Source organism: Pholis gunnellus, assembly GCF_910591455.1.
Source record: "Pholis gunnellus genome assembly, chromosome: 18".
Taxonomy (NCBI): Eukaryota; Metazoa; Chordata; class Actinopteri; order Perciformes; family Pholidae; genus Pholis; species Pholis gunnellus.
Window position 1 is genome coordinate 12,343,642 of NC_136545.1, and position 19,094 is coordinate 12,362,735.

At 42.5% G+C, this 19,094-nt stretch overlaps 1 protein-coding gene across 1 annotated transcript in view; it reads right to left on the reverse strand.

The window, feature by feature from the left end:
• Positions 1 to 19,094, reverse strand: part of unc5cb (unc-5 netrin receptor Cb) — a gene marked incomplete at both ends in the record, with an annotated part of 102,042 nt that overhangs the window by 24,580 nt on the left and 58,368 nt on the right. The window contains 2 exons of the mRNA XM_079179678.1: positions 7,404 to 7,507; positions 12,652 to 12,795. Coding sequence (XP_079035804.1) covers positions 7,404 to 7,507; positions 12,652 to 12,795 — 248 coding nt within the window. The remainder of the gene's footprint in view (positions 1 to 7,403; positions 7,508 to 12,651; positions 12,796 to 19,094) is intronic.

A 19,094-nucleotide genomic window follows, 5' to 3' on the forward strand; every position in this document is an offset into this window, starting at 1 on the left:
GGTAATTGGCACATTTCTTGTCATTAACGAAGGGAAATTGCCACATGTCAGCTGTCTTAAAGAGAGGGAGTCTTCCTGTCTGGTCGGAGACAGCCAAGTGACAGAGCAGGAGAGAGAGAGAGAGAGAGAGAGAGACAGCAAGAAAGATACCTGAACCTAGAGAAGACGTGAAGGAGACGAACAGAAAGTAAGACAGGTCGGCACAAGACAGTGAGGAGGAGATACGTAGATGAGCGGGAGGATGGCCAGTAGTGTGCCAACATATAAGGCACATCATCACTGAGAGGCAAGGAGGACAAGACGGAATAAAGACAGGGAACGGCGAAAAGGTTCCACGGAGGTGACTTTGTCTTGAAGAGGTGTTGACTCTGTGAGTGAGTAATGAAAGGGAAAGAGAGAGCTAAACAAAAGAGAGAAATGACTGAGAGGAGACATCTTTTTCATCTATTGAGCTCCGGAAACTTCACAGACCAGAATATAATCTGGTGCTTTTAAGAAAATAATAGAGACAGGTTAGAAAAATAAATTGCAAAATTCCTGGAATATTCAAGTGTGAAAAAAAAATCAAATGTGGTAACAGCTAGCCCAAAAATATAATCAATCCAGCAATACAATAAAAACTTACATGAAAGCATGTAGTCATTTGGCTGAGACAGAACAGTGTCTTTACAGTATGGTAACAATGAACCAAAACATGCAATGAGACCTAGATTGCTTTTTCTATGTGTATTTCCCCCCAAAACTATTAAAAAAGGTGTCATTTTGAGCAAAAATGGCACCTCAGGTGCTCTAAAGCAGGTTCGGGTCTTTTGAAGGACCCCACCATTGGGGTCAACAGCCTCAATACGTCGCTTGGGACGCAGCTTCAGTGTCCTTCCACTGTCACTTCTTCTCCCACTAGCAAACACAACTGGCTGCAGACCAGACTGTAACCATCGAGTGGGACGTGTCTGTGCTCTGCGCACAAGCACAGCACCAATTTACCCAATACACAAAACACACTGTATACAATCCACTCGCTTGTTAAGAACCAGTACACAATCCCACTCGCTTGTTAAGAACCAGTGCAAGGCAACACCATTCACTACTCATCTCTGTTGTGTCAGAAATAGAACGCACAGCAGAGTGTGGGGGTGGAGAGGGGTGTGAAGAGGAAGAACAGGGAGGAAAAAAAATTGTTCCACAGAAATGTGTGAGACTCCTCTACAGAGAAGTCATTTTGAGCTCTACTGCTCCTCCACGTGAAGCCTAACTATCCATCTGATGTAATTTATTCATTTCCCTTTTTTCACAGCATATACCCGCCGCAGGCTTGAATGACACACCTGGAGAATGAACCACAAAAGGTTACAAACTGATTATTCAATCACTTACTATGAGACAACAAGCCATATGCTCTGCATCTGCCTACATGACAAGAATGGAAATGGGAGTTGTGTAAATATTAAGAAGCTGAAATGCACAAAGATGTGATATATTGAGGTGTGTTGGGTGTGAATGTTTGTGTGTGTGTGCGCCTGTATTACTTGCTGCTTTCTATATCTGTATTTGTGACGGTGTATGTGGAGGAGAGAGAGCGTGAGGTTAGGTAACAGAGATGGAGTTGGAGTGGTTCCGGTGATCATACAGAAGACAGATAACTGAGACTTGAGCCAGGAGTAATGGCCTCCTCCAGCTCAGTCCTGCCTAAGGCTCTCCACATTCTGCTGAAGGAGAACAGCCATTTCTTAAACCCGCTCCAAGGACAGCCAGACACTTCATTGCTGCAACACAACTCTCTCCATTTCCTCTTGCACAGTTCGTATGTCTCTTCAAATATGATTCCTAAACCCTCAATGCGTAGAGTGCAAGCAACATGAAGTTGGGGGGGAGTTGGTGTTTTCACCACTCTCCTTTTGTCCGTTTATCAGGGAGGCATAAAAAAATAAAAAATAAACATTTGTTAAAAAATTGGCATATGAATCATCCTTGGTCGACGAAACGGTTGATTATATTTTGATGGTGATGATGTGATTATGGGATATCTGCCATTATACTGCACATTTAGTTTTTAAGCCAAAATTGTGCTACACTTGAGTGTGGGTGGACAAGTAGTTGGCTGCGGAGAGACATTGCACATTAATGCCATATTATGTGAAATATTAAATATACTAGAATAAATATTACTCAGGCTGTAGCTTTGCAAGGTGGAGCGCTGTGTGATACACTCATGTGCATGCAGTCCTTGGTCTCCCCAAGTCTCTTCTGGCCTTTAGAAAAGCTCAGCTGATAACTCCACCCAGGGAGAGGGTTTTTGTGCACCGAGAGGTCAGAACTCTCTTTGTATGCAGTACAACCTTCAGGAGTAAGGATAAAAAAAAAAAAAGGCTGGAACCGATTCACAAGTTCAGCGTAAATAGTTTGAAAATAAGGCCTCCCTCGTGAATGAGACGTGAACTCCCTCATTCACGTCTCATTGCCATGTTAAAAGAAAATACCACGAGGCATCCAGCAATGGTAGGTGAACCGGTGATTCAAAATACAAAGATTGGCAAAGGGGGGGGGGGGTTTCAATACACAGGCCGCTCTTGTAGCCCATGGATTTCTTGTAGCCCGTGGATTTCTTGTAGCCCGTGGATTTGTTTTCTGTTTATCTTTGCATCATTCTCGAGCCCCAAGCAGCGCTTCTCGTCTTTGCCCCGTCATGAATTACATTTTCTTTGCTTTCTCATAGGTGGTCCGACGGAATGTATGCACAGAATAAAAAACCCTGGGGTCCAAAGCTGTACATATAAATGTTTGTTAAGGCCTGACCCAGCGGAGGTAACAGTAGAAAAGGGCAGGGACTTACAGAGGACAGCAGCGCTCACACATGTTGGGCTATTAGAGTAAATCACAGCCTTTGCAAAGGGAAACTACAGTGATTGACAGGTGGGTGCCTAAAGGGCAATTGGTTGGTTGCCGGGGGGGGGATTTGGTCTGCCCTCCTGACACTTTCTCTCCCATGGGTAACCTAAATGAAAACACACTTCCTGTTTCAATGGGCACTGAAGTGTTGTTACTCTTGACATTCCTGCCCCCCCCCCCCCCCCCTCACAACTACACTATACAGCATTTTGAATGGGATGAAGCACTCAGACATTTTTTGACAAGGTGACCCGATGAGCGGCAGTCTGCGCTACGCCTTCACATCGCCTATTAAGTGGAACTGGACCTAACATCAACAGTAATCACTGCCATTTCCATGCTCTGAGGTGTGGAAAAGGTGAACGCTGGACCTCCATAAAGAGCAACAGTCAAGTATTTCGAGCCAGAGTAGATTTAATAACGCAACAGTCAATGCTGTGATTCATTACAGGCACATTTAGTGAATAACAATAAGGGAAGAAAACATAATTCGACTAAATAACAAAATCTACTGTCTAGGGATTCACATAATACATGTGAAACCCTTGAATTTGGCTCTGGCTACTGTCCCAGCTGTCTAAATTCATCAGACTTCTCTGGATGAGGGAGTGTGAAGTAAAGATCTTTACGTTTCCTAGCTTTCTTCTCAGTAAAGCCAGTGGACTTAATCATGGCAGCAGGGCCTCTTCCCTGCAGAGCATCAATGACTCGTTACCCATGATAACACGGCAGGACCCCGGCTGACTGAGGAGATGCCTGAATTAAAAAGCCGCTTCCATGGAAACAGGCTCAGCAGCTCACAGTGCTGCGTCACCTCTGAACTCTCGTCTTTCTCTCGGGGCTGTGACAAGTGCTCTGAAGTGGAGATGGAGATGGAGGGCATGGGAGGAGAAAAGAGAAAGGAACAATAAAGCTGCATTCTTTCACAAGGAGATTTAAGTCAATTTTATGAGCCTGCCACATGTTCTTGAGTATGAAAAGAGGGTATTGTTACTTCTGTAGAGGCCCTTAAGATGTCGAAGAAAGAGCTTCATGGAGGTATTAAAAGAGAATGATCAGTGTTAAGCTGAGGGAAAGTTTTCCATCCCCATCTTTACCTTTACTCTATCTATGGCCAGCGCTCAGCATGTGAGCCCACGTAACACAGAAACCAAGCCTTTCCTGCCAAATCACTCCCTCTCCCTTCCGTCCAATAATAGTCTCGACGGTTACATTTTCCTTCTGCTTTTGAGTAAGTATATATCAAATATTCATGGCAATGGAAATGTGTAACAATGACTTTTAGGGGGCCTGGTGAGTGTCTAATATATTCAGACTATACAAGACGTTCAGATGACTGAATCCTTGTGCTATTTCAGAAACCTCACTCGCAGTATTTCAGTCTTTTGAGGCCAAAGTTCCATTGGTAATGGTCGCAAGGAGAGCCAAAATAAATGTCGGCTGCTTGTTTTCTTTGTGTGTGTGTGTGTGTGTGTGTGTGTGTGTGTGTGTGTGTGTATTCCACAACTCCGGGACTATCTGTACACCAGAAAATCAATGTATGAAGTTTGAATAACCTGTCAAAACAAAAGGGCCGGGATGCCTCAAACTCAACTCCGAATATGAAAACCTCTGAGATGTCAGATGGGGAACGGTTTCATATCTTCTGTTACGAAAAGTTGCTGCACCATCACAGGAGCAAAGCTGATTATTCAGCATAATGTTTAATTTTCGGGGGGCACCAGCCGCTGCAGGAAGCCAACAAAGACTCAAAACCGCTTAAATAGAATAACAGAACATCATTACTGTGGTAAACCATCGTGAAAACCTATAATGTAAATCATCTGTAAAGTGGGAAGTCAAAGAGGGAACGCAAGACCGATACTGGATAACATCAAATAGCACAGTTCCACTTTGTAATCTGAGATCAAAACTAATTGTGAACGACTTACTTTGATTTTTGAGAACGTGGGCTTTGTAGCTCTGAGGATGTATCTGTGTGTGGGGGTGAGTTACTTTGCTAACTCTTCGTCTAAAACAGTTGCAACAATGTGGCATTATAGCTGATCTCAACAAAATATCTTCATTAAAACTGAAGTAAAAGTGTCAGTGCTTGCAACTATTGTAATGTTAGCTGTGCGTTTGAACCTAAAATCCTTATAAAGCTCTTTTATTCTAGTTTGAAAAGAGGAAGCAATACATCAGCAGTGAATCTTTTTGTCTGCCAGCAGGTCAGCCACAATCACACTGTTCACTCCAGAGACTAGATGAATAGACGTTCAGTGCTCAGCTGAGTTGCTGGCAGCATGGTGTCATGTGTGCCTGGCCACACAGTCGTGTTAATGTCCTCGCTGGTGCCCCGACATGTGGAAAAGCGGGGATGTGACAGTCAGCACAGTGTGTGTGTGTGTGTGTGTGTGTGTGTGTGTGTGTGCCACACAGCACAATGTCCATCACATACAGTCCACATGATTTAACAAAAGTGCTCTAAGAGTATGGATTTTGTGGCTCAGTCAAAGCCTGCCATTCCGCTAGCTTCTCCCTCGCAAGGCAAAGCCCTGTAAAGGAAGCCCAGAGCGAACTGACAGCCCACTGGAGGCCTGACAACAACCCACCGGATCCAACCCCGACAAACCTCAACAGCTCCTCTCCCTCTGCCTTCAGCCTCTCTCATCCCCTCTGTATTATTTTTTTGTTTTAGAGTGGGTGAAATATGACATATCTTTCCTTCACAACGGCTGCTACACATTTCTGCAGATTCATATGTAACCACAGACTTAGCCAATCTGCTTCTTTTTTTTCCCCGAGGCTTTTTCTCCGGCGGGCTTGTGTGAGAAAAGCCCTGAAGAACACAGATGAAAAAGCAGCATTCGGTTTTGTCCTTTTTTCCCACTGAGGCAGCTGTGTTTAAAAAATGGAGGAAAAACAACTTGTGGAACGGAACTGTTGTCTTTCTCTTGTACCTATGAGGTAAGTGTGAGTAATTAAAGAAGCTGAAAAAGGGCCTCTGTGCACACACAAAATCCAACTTGATCATAGAAGGAAAAGTAAACAGTAAACAATCACTGCTCTTAGTCAGAATACAGAAAATGAGGCATGCAGGGAGAATTTTAAACAATCTGTTCTTGCTTCTTTAGTTATTTTTTAAAAGATTTAAAAGATCCTAAATGTTGACGTTATAATATTAAAATTTTACATCAAATTTTCCTCGTAAAATTTTATTTTTCCTCCGTTTGTTGAATAAATGGCTAGTTTGGTGATGGGTAACTACATTAAAACAACACTGATTCTCTTTGATCACACACACTTTTACCCAGACTAAACACACTGTAAATGTTTGCAAGCCTCTTATTTACCCTTCATTGAACATCTATGTTGCCACAGCAACTCCATATCTCAGAAAGCATGGATGTGTCATGATTGGAGCCCAGCTGAGTCTTTAATCGCTGCACAGAGCCAATCCAGGATTGACAGAGAGACCTCAGACAGGCGGCAAAATCACCAGTGCTATATGGCTGTTACAGCAACACTATCAGACTGAAGCCTGGATTGTATAAGGAGAGTCTGCGGAGTGGCAGTCCCAAACTTTCGTCCATTTAGCCTGTCAGCACTTTCAGGCGGGAATAAATGCTGTGCAGTTCCACTCACTTAACTCGGCTTTTCCTGGTCAATCACAAGCCTTTACAGAGTTCAGGCCCAACACCCCCAACTCAAAAATAAAAAAAAAACCACCAAATCAAACCACTCTTTCATCCTCTATTTATGTTCCTGCAATCACAAGTGAGCCTTTTCAAATGCAGCGGTAACAGTGCTCTACTGTAGGGTGGGGAGGAAGCAGAGCAGGGAGGTGATATTGGCTGAGCTAAGGTAATGCGGGGACACAACTGGTTTTATTCTTTTTTTTCCCCTCACTGCAGATAATTACAATTTTTTTTCTCCTCTGACCAAATTGCAGGGACTGGCCGATGTTCAGGAAATAACCAAACAGTTCTGAATAGCTCAGGCAGTGGTGGAAAAAATGTCCTTATCTGAGCGCTGGACCGTGTCATATTTATTCAGTGTTATATTATTACAACTTCTGAAATGAGCGGAGTTCAAAACTAAGGAAAATTCTGCTATCAACACAGTTTTTATGTGTCATGAAATAACAGAACCATTGACTGGTATTATGAAAACACAGAATACATCTTAATAAACACATATGCTAAATATACAATGATGGGGGAGTTGGACATTTTCGCTCCCCATTATATACAACAAAAACAAAGTAATCGCACCAGAAATGATGGCGACATTTCAGCTGAAACTAAAAAAACTGTCAGTGAAGCTCTTCACATAAACCTCTTTTCAGAGCAAGCCAGTTTATTGGATTTGAGATGAGAACTTTTAGCTGGGCTTAGTCTGGATAATCACAACTGCCTGCATTTCTATGGTGAACATGTAGAAGTGCATATTAGAACCTATCTTTCCAAACCAAAAATATAACTATCCTAACAACTACAATTCAGTGGCCCAAGGAAATGTGTTTTGAACCTTACCTCAGCAGCTGGGACGCCTTCAGGTGGGCGACATTGGAGCAACACTTCCTGTTCGAGGGACACTTCCTTCCCAAGAGGTTCCTGGTCAAATGTCTTCCTCAGGTCTGCAATGGACAGAAGCACATTGTGTGTCAATATTTACTTATGTCTCATTGACAGGTAAATGTGAAAGCTATGTTAAATACTGATTCATACTTCAGATGGTATACTAGCAATAAATCATCAAAAAGAAAAAGGGAGGGTAACTCATCTATAATAATTGCCGCTGTGAAAAAGCAATACACAACAGTGTGTGTTTGAATGTTAGAAACATTAACTGCTTTATTTCTGTCTCTCTCTCTCCTCCAGCTAACAGACAAACCTCCCTGAAGCAGATGTAGAGAAGATAGATAGAAGGGGATCTCTCACCCTCCAATGAAAAGCTAATATTTTTTGTGGCGTGAGAGCCCTGACGGAGGAGTGCAGGGCAGGGATAGTGGAGCTGACAGGGCAGGATTACTGAAGGTGTCATGCTACACTGGAACCCAAAGCCCATTAGACATATATCATAACCTGCTGCACAGACTGAGACAGGCGCAGTGGGCATCATACACAACAACAGAGGGGAGGGGAGAGAGGCGAGAGAGAAGAGGACTCAATGGAGGAGTTACAGCACCATTTGGGAACTTCGGAGTTACTGAAGCATCAAATCTACAATCAAACCTCCAAACTCCACTGATAACATTTCCGCAGCCTTTGCAATATTCTTGGCAAAAAACAGTTTTAAAAGCCTTTTTACGGACACATTTAATCAAAAGCAGTAACCAAATCCAATACGGCATGCTCTAACATGTTTTTCCTATGCAACAATTATACATACAGAAGCAGGCATGAGCTGAATTATGCAACTATGCCAACCTTAAACCAAGGCCAGTCCTGCTAAGGAAGGCAAGCATGACGGAAGAGTGAGACAAACCAAGTTGGAAATGATATCTGTGCCAAGACTACAAGCTGAGAGGTTATAGTGAACCATTACATCAAGCTCAGACCTCGAAGGGTTGAACTAAGCAGGAAACATACATGTTAAACGACTGAGATACAGCTTGAATAAAACTGCAAAAAAGGCTGCAACAGTAAGATGCGTGTTGGGGGTCTGCTTTTACTTCACTTTTAATATCCAGGTTTCTGATACCAACACATTTCTTCAGTTCCTCCTCTACTGACACCCAACTGTGTCCATGGAAACAATCCCAGAAATAACCCTGGTGAAGCAATTCAGCAAACGATATGGCAGATCTTCTACACAGAACACCATTATTACAGTAATGGACTGCTATTGACATTGTGTGTTAAGATAAAAAAAAAAATGTATTTTCTATTAGATAACTGTACATTAGCACATTGATTGGGAATTCAAGGTTTAGATGTGAGTCGAGTGTAGATTAAATGCACCTTCAGATGTGCAGTGACACGTGGCAGAATGTGTACAATGTATATGTAATAGGCTACAGTACCCACGTCTATAACCGTAAATAACTGTTCTTCAATGTGTGGGGAGATTGAGGTATGTGTGTGAATGGATATAGTAAGGATAGAGTATTCTCACTATAGATTTTACGTATTCATCACTACTATAGAATATAAAGAAGACAGCCCTAAAACATGATCAAAACAGAGGTTCAATTTACCGATTTCAGCACTTGCTTTCTTTTTGTTCAATAGCTATGACATGAGGACACATTATACTTAAATAGAGACATTTCACTGTTCAGCCAACGGTTCCACTTTCCCTGCAGGAGAAACTAGATCATGTTCTTATTACAGACCACATGATCAGGCTACACCTGGAGGCCCCAAAGAATACATATAGTCATTTTAAGGTTCATTTTTTATTTGGAAAAATGAACCTTAAAAATAACAAATTCAATCCATGTCCCAATTCCACCTGTGAGTATGCATGTCTTCAGGGGAATAATAACCCTAACTCCACAATTTCAATGTATTATAAAAGCAAAAAAAAGCGTGAGTGTTGAATTGAAAGCAATTTCTGTAAAAGTCTGGTATGAAATTAAAAGAAGGAATGACTGGAGGGGCATATTGTGTGACATATAAAGCTTTATGGAATTTGATCCGATGACCAACAGTTTGTTTTTATTAAGATGGAAAGGTAGGGAAAGGAAAAGAGGCAGCAAAACTATGTCTCAAAGGGGCACTGCTGTTTGAAGTTGTAAGAGTCATTCTACTGCTGCTCTGATGTAAGAACTACAATGTGGAGATGAATGCTAGTTCAAATTGCCTCCACAAGATAAAAGAAGATGTAGTCACAGTATGACAGGTGAGGAGAAGAAGCAGGCACACTGTCTCCTACACAGGAATACACTTCATGCTATACTGCAGCCAAATCCAATAAATAAAATATGAATTCTCCATAAACCTATGAAGAGCAAGTCAGTCGTCACCGGGTACTGGCCTGGCTGCTCAGTGTGCCGTATTGTAGCAGAATGGACCATAATGCCTAGCAGCCATACTGCGGTGGTACGGTGCATAGCAGGTTTTGGTTTGGCCCAAACATGTTTCAAATTAGAAATACTGTGTGTTCATCATGAGAAGAAGTAAATACTCAATAGCCTCCTTAAACCCAAGTAATCAGAACAAAAATGTTTTTTGTTGCCACATAATAAGCTTGTTTGGATATTTCTGTTTTTGTTTCCAGAAAACCCACTGTCTGTATTTCATTCTTTTAGTGTCAAACCAGAGTCTGTCTGTTACTCCCACAACTACCTCCGATTATTGTACAAAACATAAATACCACACAATAGCCTGAATGAAATGATTAGAATGAATAGCATTGGCCAGTGTTTGTGAGTATACGTGCAATATTCATGCTTTTAATTGATTTGTATTCGCTTGTTGTAGCAGATCAACTACAGCTTGTTAAACACCCAGTGCTTGTTTTGTTGATTCCATCATCCTTTGCAAACCTTTGACATTCCTCTTGATGAAACACAGTAAGTAGCATGCAAGTGATTATTTTTGCTCTGCATATTTTATTTGGTTGTGGGTTTTAAATTATGCTCCCCCTCTAGAGTCTCTCCTCTCCTCACTCCTCGTAACCCTGAACAGTACCGTGGGACACTGAAGGGTGTGGGGCCAGCTGAGTGGACATTCCTGTGGGAGTCGCACTATTCCCTCCTCAGCAGATAAACACTTCCAGCCTCGCTCGCCCTCAGAAGGATACACATATGACAACATTACCTTAAGTGGGTACAGTAAGTTTGGCTGCTTTTTCATGCTAAATTACACCAGCCTTACACTTCAGAGACTTCCTCGCTTAGTGAATCATAAGGTACTGATGCGGACCTAGATTAGGAATGACCACGGAGACTCGACTTGTACTCGTAAAATGATAATGCCACAAACAAACAAGAAAATCAATTTCCAGCTTTCTCAGTAAACGTCACCCTTCGACGATCTTTTGAAAGGCATTTCAGTTGATTTGATTCATTTATTTAATTTGGTTCTATGCGCATGCTTTTATTGCCTTCTCTTTTTTTGGCAAGCAATCACTGCTCCCCAGCTATGGAGGCCAATCACAACGGTTTTGTGGAGGTCACAAGAAGAAAAGGCAATCACGGGGAATTTACACATTCTTCCTCCACAAGGCACACAGAATCTCTGACAATACTTTTAGCCAGACCAGCCTTTTTTTTTAAGGTCTGAAAGCCAGTTCTTCAACACAACAACCCCTTAACTTGCCAGCGCTGGCGCTGACTCGCCGTCTGATTAAACTGTATATGTTTAGATGATGGGAGAGGAAAGGAAAACAAGCCCAGTTTCCATTAGTCTAACAGGATCGAGCCCGGCTCTGAAGAAGCCTGCATGAAGAGAGAGCACAGCAGAGGAGCTAATCCATTCAGCAGAAGCTAATGGGAGGGGAAGAGGGGTCCATTGTGATTTGAGGGATAGGTTAGTGCTGGAAGGCTGCTCATCATGGGTGATTATAGGAGGTGGAGCAGCGGGAGTGTGCTCGGCGGGGGAGACTGAGAGGCATGATTCTGATTCACCGGGCTAGTATAACAGCAGCAAGTGGTAATGAGACGAGCTACTGGTGTTTGAAAAGGAGGGATTACACTGAATTCAAAGAGCAACTGTACAGAAAACAGGGGGAAACCATAAGAGAGAGAGAGAGAGAGAGAGAGAGAGAGAGAGAGACATAGCAATATGTAGGTGCAGAGAAAGAAAATGAGAATTAGGTGAGAACAAAATCGAGAGGGACAGATATACGACGTTACCAAGTGAAAACCATGGATATTGACTCCGTACTGTGCTACTCTGCAGAACTGTATAGTGAAAATGAAATCACTCCGACAGTGGCGCAGAGTTGCCGGGCCAAACAGCGATAACCCCATCACGCCCAATCCAGCAGTGACAACAATACATTTGACTACAGCACACGCTGCAAGTGGGTGTTGCATTCTGTGTCTGTTTGCCACATGTCAGTCACGATGAAGTGAGAATCGAAATGACTTAGTCAGGAGTTGAAAGTGTGGAGCGTGATCTAGCTGATACTACAAAAGAAGTCCCTTCGGGGGGGGGGGGGGGGGAATTTTGACAACACTGTGGAAGCGGTCGTGTTATGTAATATGTGTTGTGTTGCAGAAGCAGTGCCTTGATGTCACAACTCGAAGGACTCTTACATCTCTGCTTTCCTCACCATGTCCTCTGGGGTTTCATTACTTTTCAGATTTTGATTGGCACATCCTTTGGGAAACAGTTGTGAAAAAAAATTAGCCCAAACTTTAGAGGCAACAGAATGTTTCTCTTTACTTGGAAAAGGACTTGTGTTGTGCGTTTCAGTGGGCGGACAAACACAAAGCCAGTGAACAAATGAGGACCACCTACAGAAAAGAAGAGGTAACACTGGCATAAACATGTGCCGTAGCCGCTCTAATGTGTATACACTGCTGAAGCTCTCCCCCTCCTCTGCACTGGTTTATACTGTACACAAGGAAAGGGATTCAGATCCTGTCGGCTTTTTACCAACTCAAGTTCAAAGGGACACTTGAGTCCCATGTTAGTAAGACCCTTTTTTCACTGCTTCTATCTCCTGAATCTGTAAATCTGTCCTGATACACAAGCCAGCCTTTGAGATGCATTTCCTTGGCAGCCAAGACATTTTGTTTGGAGAGGAATACAAAGATTAGAGAGAGAAAAATAAAGACGGAATAATGGGATGAAGAGCAGGATGAAGGGAGGGGAGAATACTCACAGGCGATGCGGACGTGGGCTTTGCGGCTCTTGGTGGTCCCCGCAGAGCTCCAGGCAACACACTGACACCAGAAGTCCTCCGGCCCAAACAACTCCTCCACCTGCTGCCGAGTGATCTCTATGCTGGCCTCTCTCACTACCAGTCCTGTGAGAAAAGACGGACAGGATTGAAAGGGAGGCAGGTGGAGGGACAGCATTAGCACATATCGACAGGGAACAAAGAGCTCCGATGCACTGAAACAGACCCAAATTAAATCAGTTTTATACACATATACACCACCTTGTAATCGCAAATCAGTCAAATATAAAATCAGTCGCATCACATGCTTTGACACTGGGTATTTGAGTCAGTCTGGCCCCGATTCCAGAGCCAGAGAGCTGAGCTGTTTGGGTCCGGGCCCTGTGGGGGAGGATTCTCGGCGTCATGGCTACCACAATCCTGTTTGCTAACTCCTCTGATTACTGCTCATCTGGGTGCCAGGACCCAAACAAACAAATCATCCTCCAAACAAATGCCTCTACCCACAGCTGCCCCTCTAGAGCGGATTACGCTGCCACGACAGTGTGTGTATGTCGAGCATGCATAGGAATTGTGTGTGTGTATATCTAAATGAATGGGTTATGTGGTGCACGAGCGTTCACTGAAGCTACTTCACATGCAATATCATGCCTTATTGCAGCTCAATCCATCCTCCCGTTTTGATTGAATGAGATATTTGTGAGGACAATGGTGGTCTCGTGAGGTCCTTGTAAAAATGTACTATAGTAACTCACTGTACTGTGGTATTTAAAACATTAGGAGACAATTAACTCTTTGATTTATAGTATCTGAACCCATCATGAGCAGGATTGACACAAAAAAAAATGACAACTATTCTATGTGTTGATACCGTCATGTGGTCAGGACACATGAATGACTGCGACAGTACTGTGGATCTTTCACCTGCTGAGACCACGCTGTGAATAGCCAATGCCACCTCATCCTCAAAGTGCTGCTCCGTTAGGTATAAATGTGTGTGGGGGGGGGGGTTTCAGCCAACTGGAAATAAGTTAAGTTGATGTCATTTTCCAGGAACTGTCATGCTCAAGTACCTGGTCAGCAATAATGTGAAAGTGGACTGTGGCATTCAAATGATGCCCTGTTGAAGGGCCTTTTGTGTGCCTTGGAAACATTCTCCACACCATTACCACCAGGATGGATGCATCTATACACATTTTGTGTCCACCATGAATCAGATCGTGTCATCAGCATTACAAACCACGACCCCGGCAGCTTTCTTTCCCCCCACTCTTTAGTTACTCTGTTTTAGAGATGACTAGGTCTGTAGCTGTGTCTTGTTGTTAGCTGACATTACGACAGAAAACTGAGTCTTCTGATGCAGCTGTAGAACATCCACTGTTCTTGTCCTGAGCACTTATGCGGTTAGTCATTTAGTCGTTGTATGGTATTGACCATATATTGCCATTTCTTACCACAAAACTGCTACTGTCTGGAAGCTTTGAGTCAGTGTCTCCAGACACTCACAACCATGACCAATCTGTTTACACGAACAGGGGTGTGTACATCTTATTCTTGGAACATACATTGTACTTTTGTACACATTTTAATGGCTTACGTTAATTAAAAAAAAAAAAAAAAAACATTTATATAGCACACCATTGCCTGCTAATTCAAAAACAACGGGGAGGCTGATGTCTTCTCGAGGAGACACAAATTAAAAGGGCTGCACAGAGTGCATGCCACTTCAAACGGGGGGCAGTGGCAGAATTAATGATGCGGCCTCGTTGTAACACGGCGAGCTAAGTACTTAACTGGAGCTTGTCCAAACAAAGGTGCTATGTTTTAGTTAGTGAGCTAATTTAAACTAGTATTGGGTGTTATTATTTAGCCAGCCAACAGTTTGACTTGCCTTTATTAAAGCTTCGTATCTTCATTATTCCTTCAGTTTTCAACATTGGAACACACTTGGGAGAAGTTTACAGACATATTATAGATACCATAAAAACAACCACGAGCAAAGATCCTAACAGATGCAACGTAAAGGTACTAAACTGGATTAGGCTGATAACTTTAAAGGCTGTGTGCTAACGTAAGCTACCAGATGAGAGCTGGAGCACGTTGTTTTTTGCAGTGACAGCAGCTAATAAAATGAATTACGCCTGATTTAACTTAATTAAACTTGTGTTTTTAACACTGATTAAATAACTTCTGTAATGGCCTCATTGCTAACAAATTAAACTATTGCTCCTACTGTATATTTAATAAGTTACCATTCACATTATGAGTGTGTTTATTTTTTTTTACTGAGCTTACCCAAGAGATGCCGTGTGTCGATGTGACATCATTATCATGCTCTGCCTTGCGTCACAAATCAGTGACTCATCGTGTCCCAATGTTCATTCAATCAGTAACCCAATCTTTGCCTGAAATCTAATTCATTATATTATGATTGACTAGGCTACCTGCTGAACTAGACATAAAATGGACCTTTTTGTGACACACTGTGAACCTTTGCCAGCAATCTAAAATTGAAAATTGAGTGTTTGAAAGCTCACTCATAATGCAATAGATTTATCAAGACAAATCTTATTATCAAATCTATTATTGTAATCTGTTGGGCAATTTTTTATCTTTTACATTGATTGTTTGATTTGGAAAAGTGACAACTGTCGTGTTCCTTTAATTTCCCAAACATTGCATTCAGTTTATTGTGCCAGTAAAAAGTCCTCATCACAAAGCACACACATGTTCATAACTGCAGTTATAGATATCGCTACAATGGAATGGAAATCTCACTGAATACTTTAAAGCAAAGTATTTCCACACGAGACCGACTGTATCTTAGCAGTCGGTATATTTGTCTGAGTCTTTTTATGCATATATTAATAAGCCGACCTTTATTCTCCTCTTCTGGATGATCACAATTTGTACAAAGGTTCAGGATCTGTTTTACGGTTCGACTAGGTTTACACTGTATGTGCCTGAATTTCTGGTTGAATGGAAAATGAAAAGAGACCGGGTGGTTGAAAAAATTAACATGCCATTTTACTTCAGGTTCAGAGCATTCACACAGCCTCCTTGTTCTGGCACACACACACCAGGCAGAGTGACATCCCACACACCAGCTTAGTGCTCATGTAAAATTTACACAGTGTGCCGACAGGCAGGAGAACAGCCGCATCTGTTGTGTGCACATTCGCTGCCGCACATGCATGTGTGAGTCCAAGGGGCGCGTGTCTGTGGTTGTCTGTGCTGTATGCCAATGTGTCTGAGATGACGTGTATTGTTTAGTTTGAGAATTTCAAGGATGGATGTGATGGATGTTAGAACATCACCGACAGAGTAGTAGAGGTAAAATCAATAGTGGAAACAATAAGAAGATTCTCCGAGGGTGTAAAGCATGCGCCAGAATCAGTTAATTATTTTCCATCTGTGTTCCAGACGGTTTGTGAAGAAGGTTCTATATAGCGGGGAAATATCTGTCTGGTGTTAGAATAAACCCTCTGCACCGTAAGATAGCCTCAAGTGACGGTGATGACCAGCTATAAGTCTACTTTAAGAGTAATTCATGACTTCATTCATGCGGGATTAAACTCTTCCTGCACGTGTTGCACTTGAATCGCATCCGAAGGATCACTCTAGCAGATGAGCAGGGCTCTGATCTGGGCCTGCTGACCTCATCCAGTGACTTCATTTGTTTGCTCATCTAGCAGCTCTCAGTACACTGTATAGCATTTTACAATGATAACAACAAAACACGCACACACAGGCTCAATTTGCAATCGAGAGGGGGCAAGCGAGCATGGTCCATGTCAGGACCAGCGTTGAGGGGCTACTTCACACATGTCAATGTGGCCATTAGCAGTAGAAATTATTCTACAACAGGTCCCATTAATAGGCTGAAGTAGGGTGCCTCATTGGAGATGATTTATTATTAATGTGGTCATTAAAATGAGCTAGTCTAGCTCCTTACTGTTAGCACCGGCTAACATTATTGATCAGACCAGTCAGGCGGAAAAGGAGGCATTGGTCATTGAAGGAGCACTGAAGGAGGAGGAAGGGGGTAAGTGCTCTGATTATCCGCCCAGATGAAGAGTACTCGTTTGATCTCCTGACTCGTATCTCAGAGAGTGTGACAAGATGTCTCCAGTGTATATTACACTACTGTAGCTGTGCCTACTTACAATTAATTTGCTGCTCATTCACTCATATCAATTCTCCTTTCGCTGACAACGGACTCTAACCTGCCCTCAACCCTGGGAGGTAAATGCTTTGGTGTTCAGGTGACAGGAGGGTGAGTATCTGAAGCTAAATCATCACTGTGGGGGGAAGGCCAATCGTATAAAAAAAAATTGCCATCACGCTTTCTTCCTGCTGAGCCCCTTTTTTTTTTACTCGTGCTGAGTCACATTTTGTACATGTGACCTAAATCTATGGTTTCTTTTCATGTGCATCCTCATTATTTCACACAAAACTGGTCTCAGTTGGTTCACGGTCATATGTTCACAAAAATAAAACTTCCCTACTGCTCCCTAGCTGAACTTAAAAAAAAACAACTTTATTTTCCTGTTTTTTGCAGGTGGTTTGCCGTCAAGTGCTTGTGTGTCACGTGCGCTACATGTGTGTCACACCCGTTGGATTAAAAAGCATTTAGCCAGGAAATAGACCTGCGTGAGGTCTCTTGAATAGTCGCAGTGGAGAACTGGAGGTAAATTGTGTCATGCTGTGAAGAACATTGTGCAGGGAACATGCTACCAGTGAATCAAGCCCCCTATTGCTGACTACATTGCAACTACTGATGCCACACAAATTGTGCTTTCAGCAGGAAATAGTTTTTATGACACATACGTCTCAGAAATGAGTGCCTGTAAAAAGTATTCATGTTCATGTTTTATTGTGGAACACCATTGAATCAAGGTAGATTCAATGTCTAAGTGAAAATAGATCTTTAAAAAGTGATCCAAATGAATTACAAATACAAAAAAAAGGTTTCAAATAAGGATTTACCCCTTCATGTCAGTATTTAGTGCATGCAGTATTTAATAGATGCTTTGCACATCTGGGCATTGCAATAAGTGTTTGTGTCTCAATTGTTTAGGTTTTGCCATTAAATCTACTTTGATTCACTACACAACAAAACATGATACCTTCTAAGGATGAACATACTGATTTAAACTTAGTCCAATACTCTAATTCATATGCCAAACACATGTGAGACACAAAAAAACTAACCCTTTGGTTCCTGTGTAGCACCTTGTCGTCACATGAGTGCGTCAAACATCTGGATGAAGATGCAACGGATGCAGCCTGTAGCTTAAGTCTCTTGCACTCTCTTAATCTCATTATCTCTCTTTTCGTCTAAGTTCTTTCTAGCATGAAAGTGAGACATAAAGACAGGACGAGAGATAGACATAAACACAGGGGTGTGGAGAGAGAGGAGGGAAAAGAGGGAGAGGTCCAATTACTTCAGGCTAAACTATCAGTGGTATTGACCAGGCTGGCCAGTTTCTATCGGTGCTCCTTTTCTGTCAATCTGGGGAAATCAGAAAGCAATGGAGTGGGTTGAGAGAGGCTACAAACATCCATTGGGCTCTTGTGGTGTTGTCTGTGTGTGTGTGTGTGTGTGTGTGTGTGTGTGGAGGGTGCAAGGGCATAAATGAATGAATATCTGTGCAGTAAATAGCCTGTGGATATGGTTGCGTAGAGTGGGTGCGTGTGTTGTGTGTGGGTTGTTTTCCATGTTGATGCTTTTAGCACAAAACCTTCTGACACAAAGGCTAAGAGCCACTGATACCTTCACCCTCTTCTTTGTTGTAATCATAACCATGAAACACATCCTCAGATCTGTGTATTCTTCGGAAAGTACACCAGGTCAAAATGAAAGGATTGCAGGTAGCGATTGAGGTTGTTTTTACAATACTCATTTTATATTTGTTCGGGCTGCAACACTCTTCTGTATCTGTGCGTTCTGCTTTTATAGTTTGCACCAGCTTGCAACAACGCCGTGTGTTTCATATAGTTCAGTAAAACAGCACTTGATTGTTGCATTTTTACGAAATACCCGAACAACAAAACGCTTGCCGATCCTTGAAGTGTATGGAAGTGTGTGCTTACGTGCCTAAACATTCAAATTTAAGTGAAGGAGCAGCTGTCTGTGTGTCTGAGCATACAGGCATGTGTGTGTGTGTGTGTGTGTGTGTGTGTGTGTGTGTGTGTGTGTGTGTGTGTGTGGCAAAACACTGGGGATGAAAAGGGTAAATGCGATGTGATTGTTACCTGTGGGCGACAGAAAGAACTCAATTTCCAATACAGCAACTGAATGCAGCCAATCAGTGCTGAACTTGTTGTGTGTAATGGCTCTGGTGCCGTTGGAGGCTGAATTCAGCTAAAAGAAACACAACAACCCTGCTGGAGCTTCACTATACCTTTACCTGATGCGTACA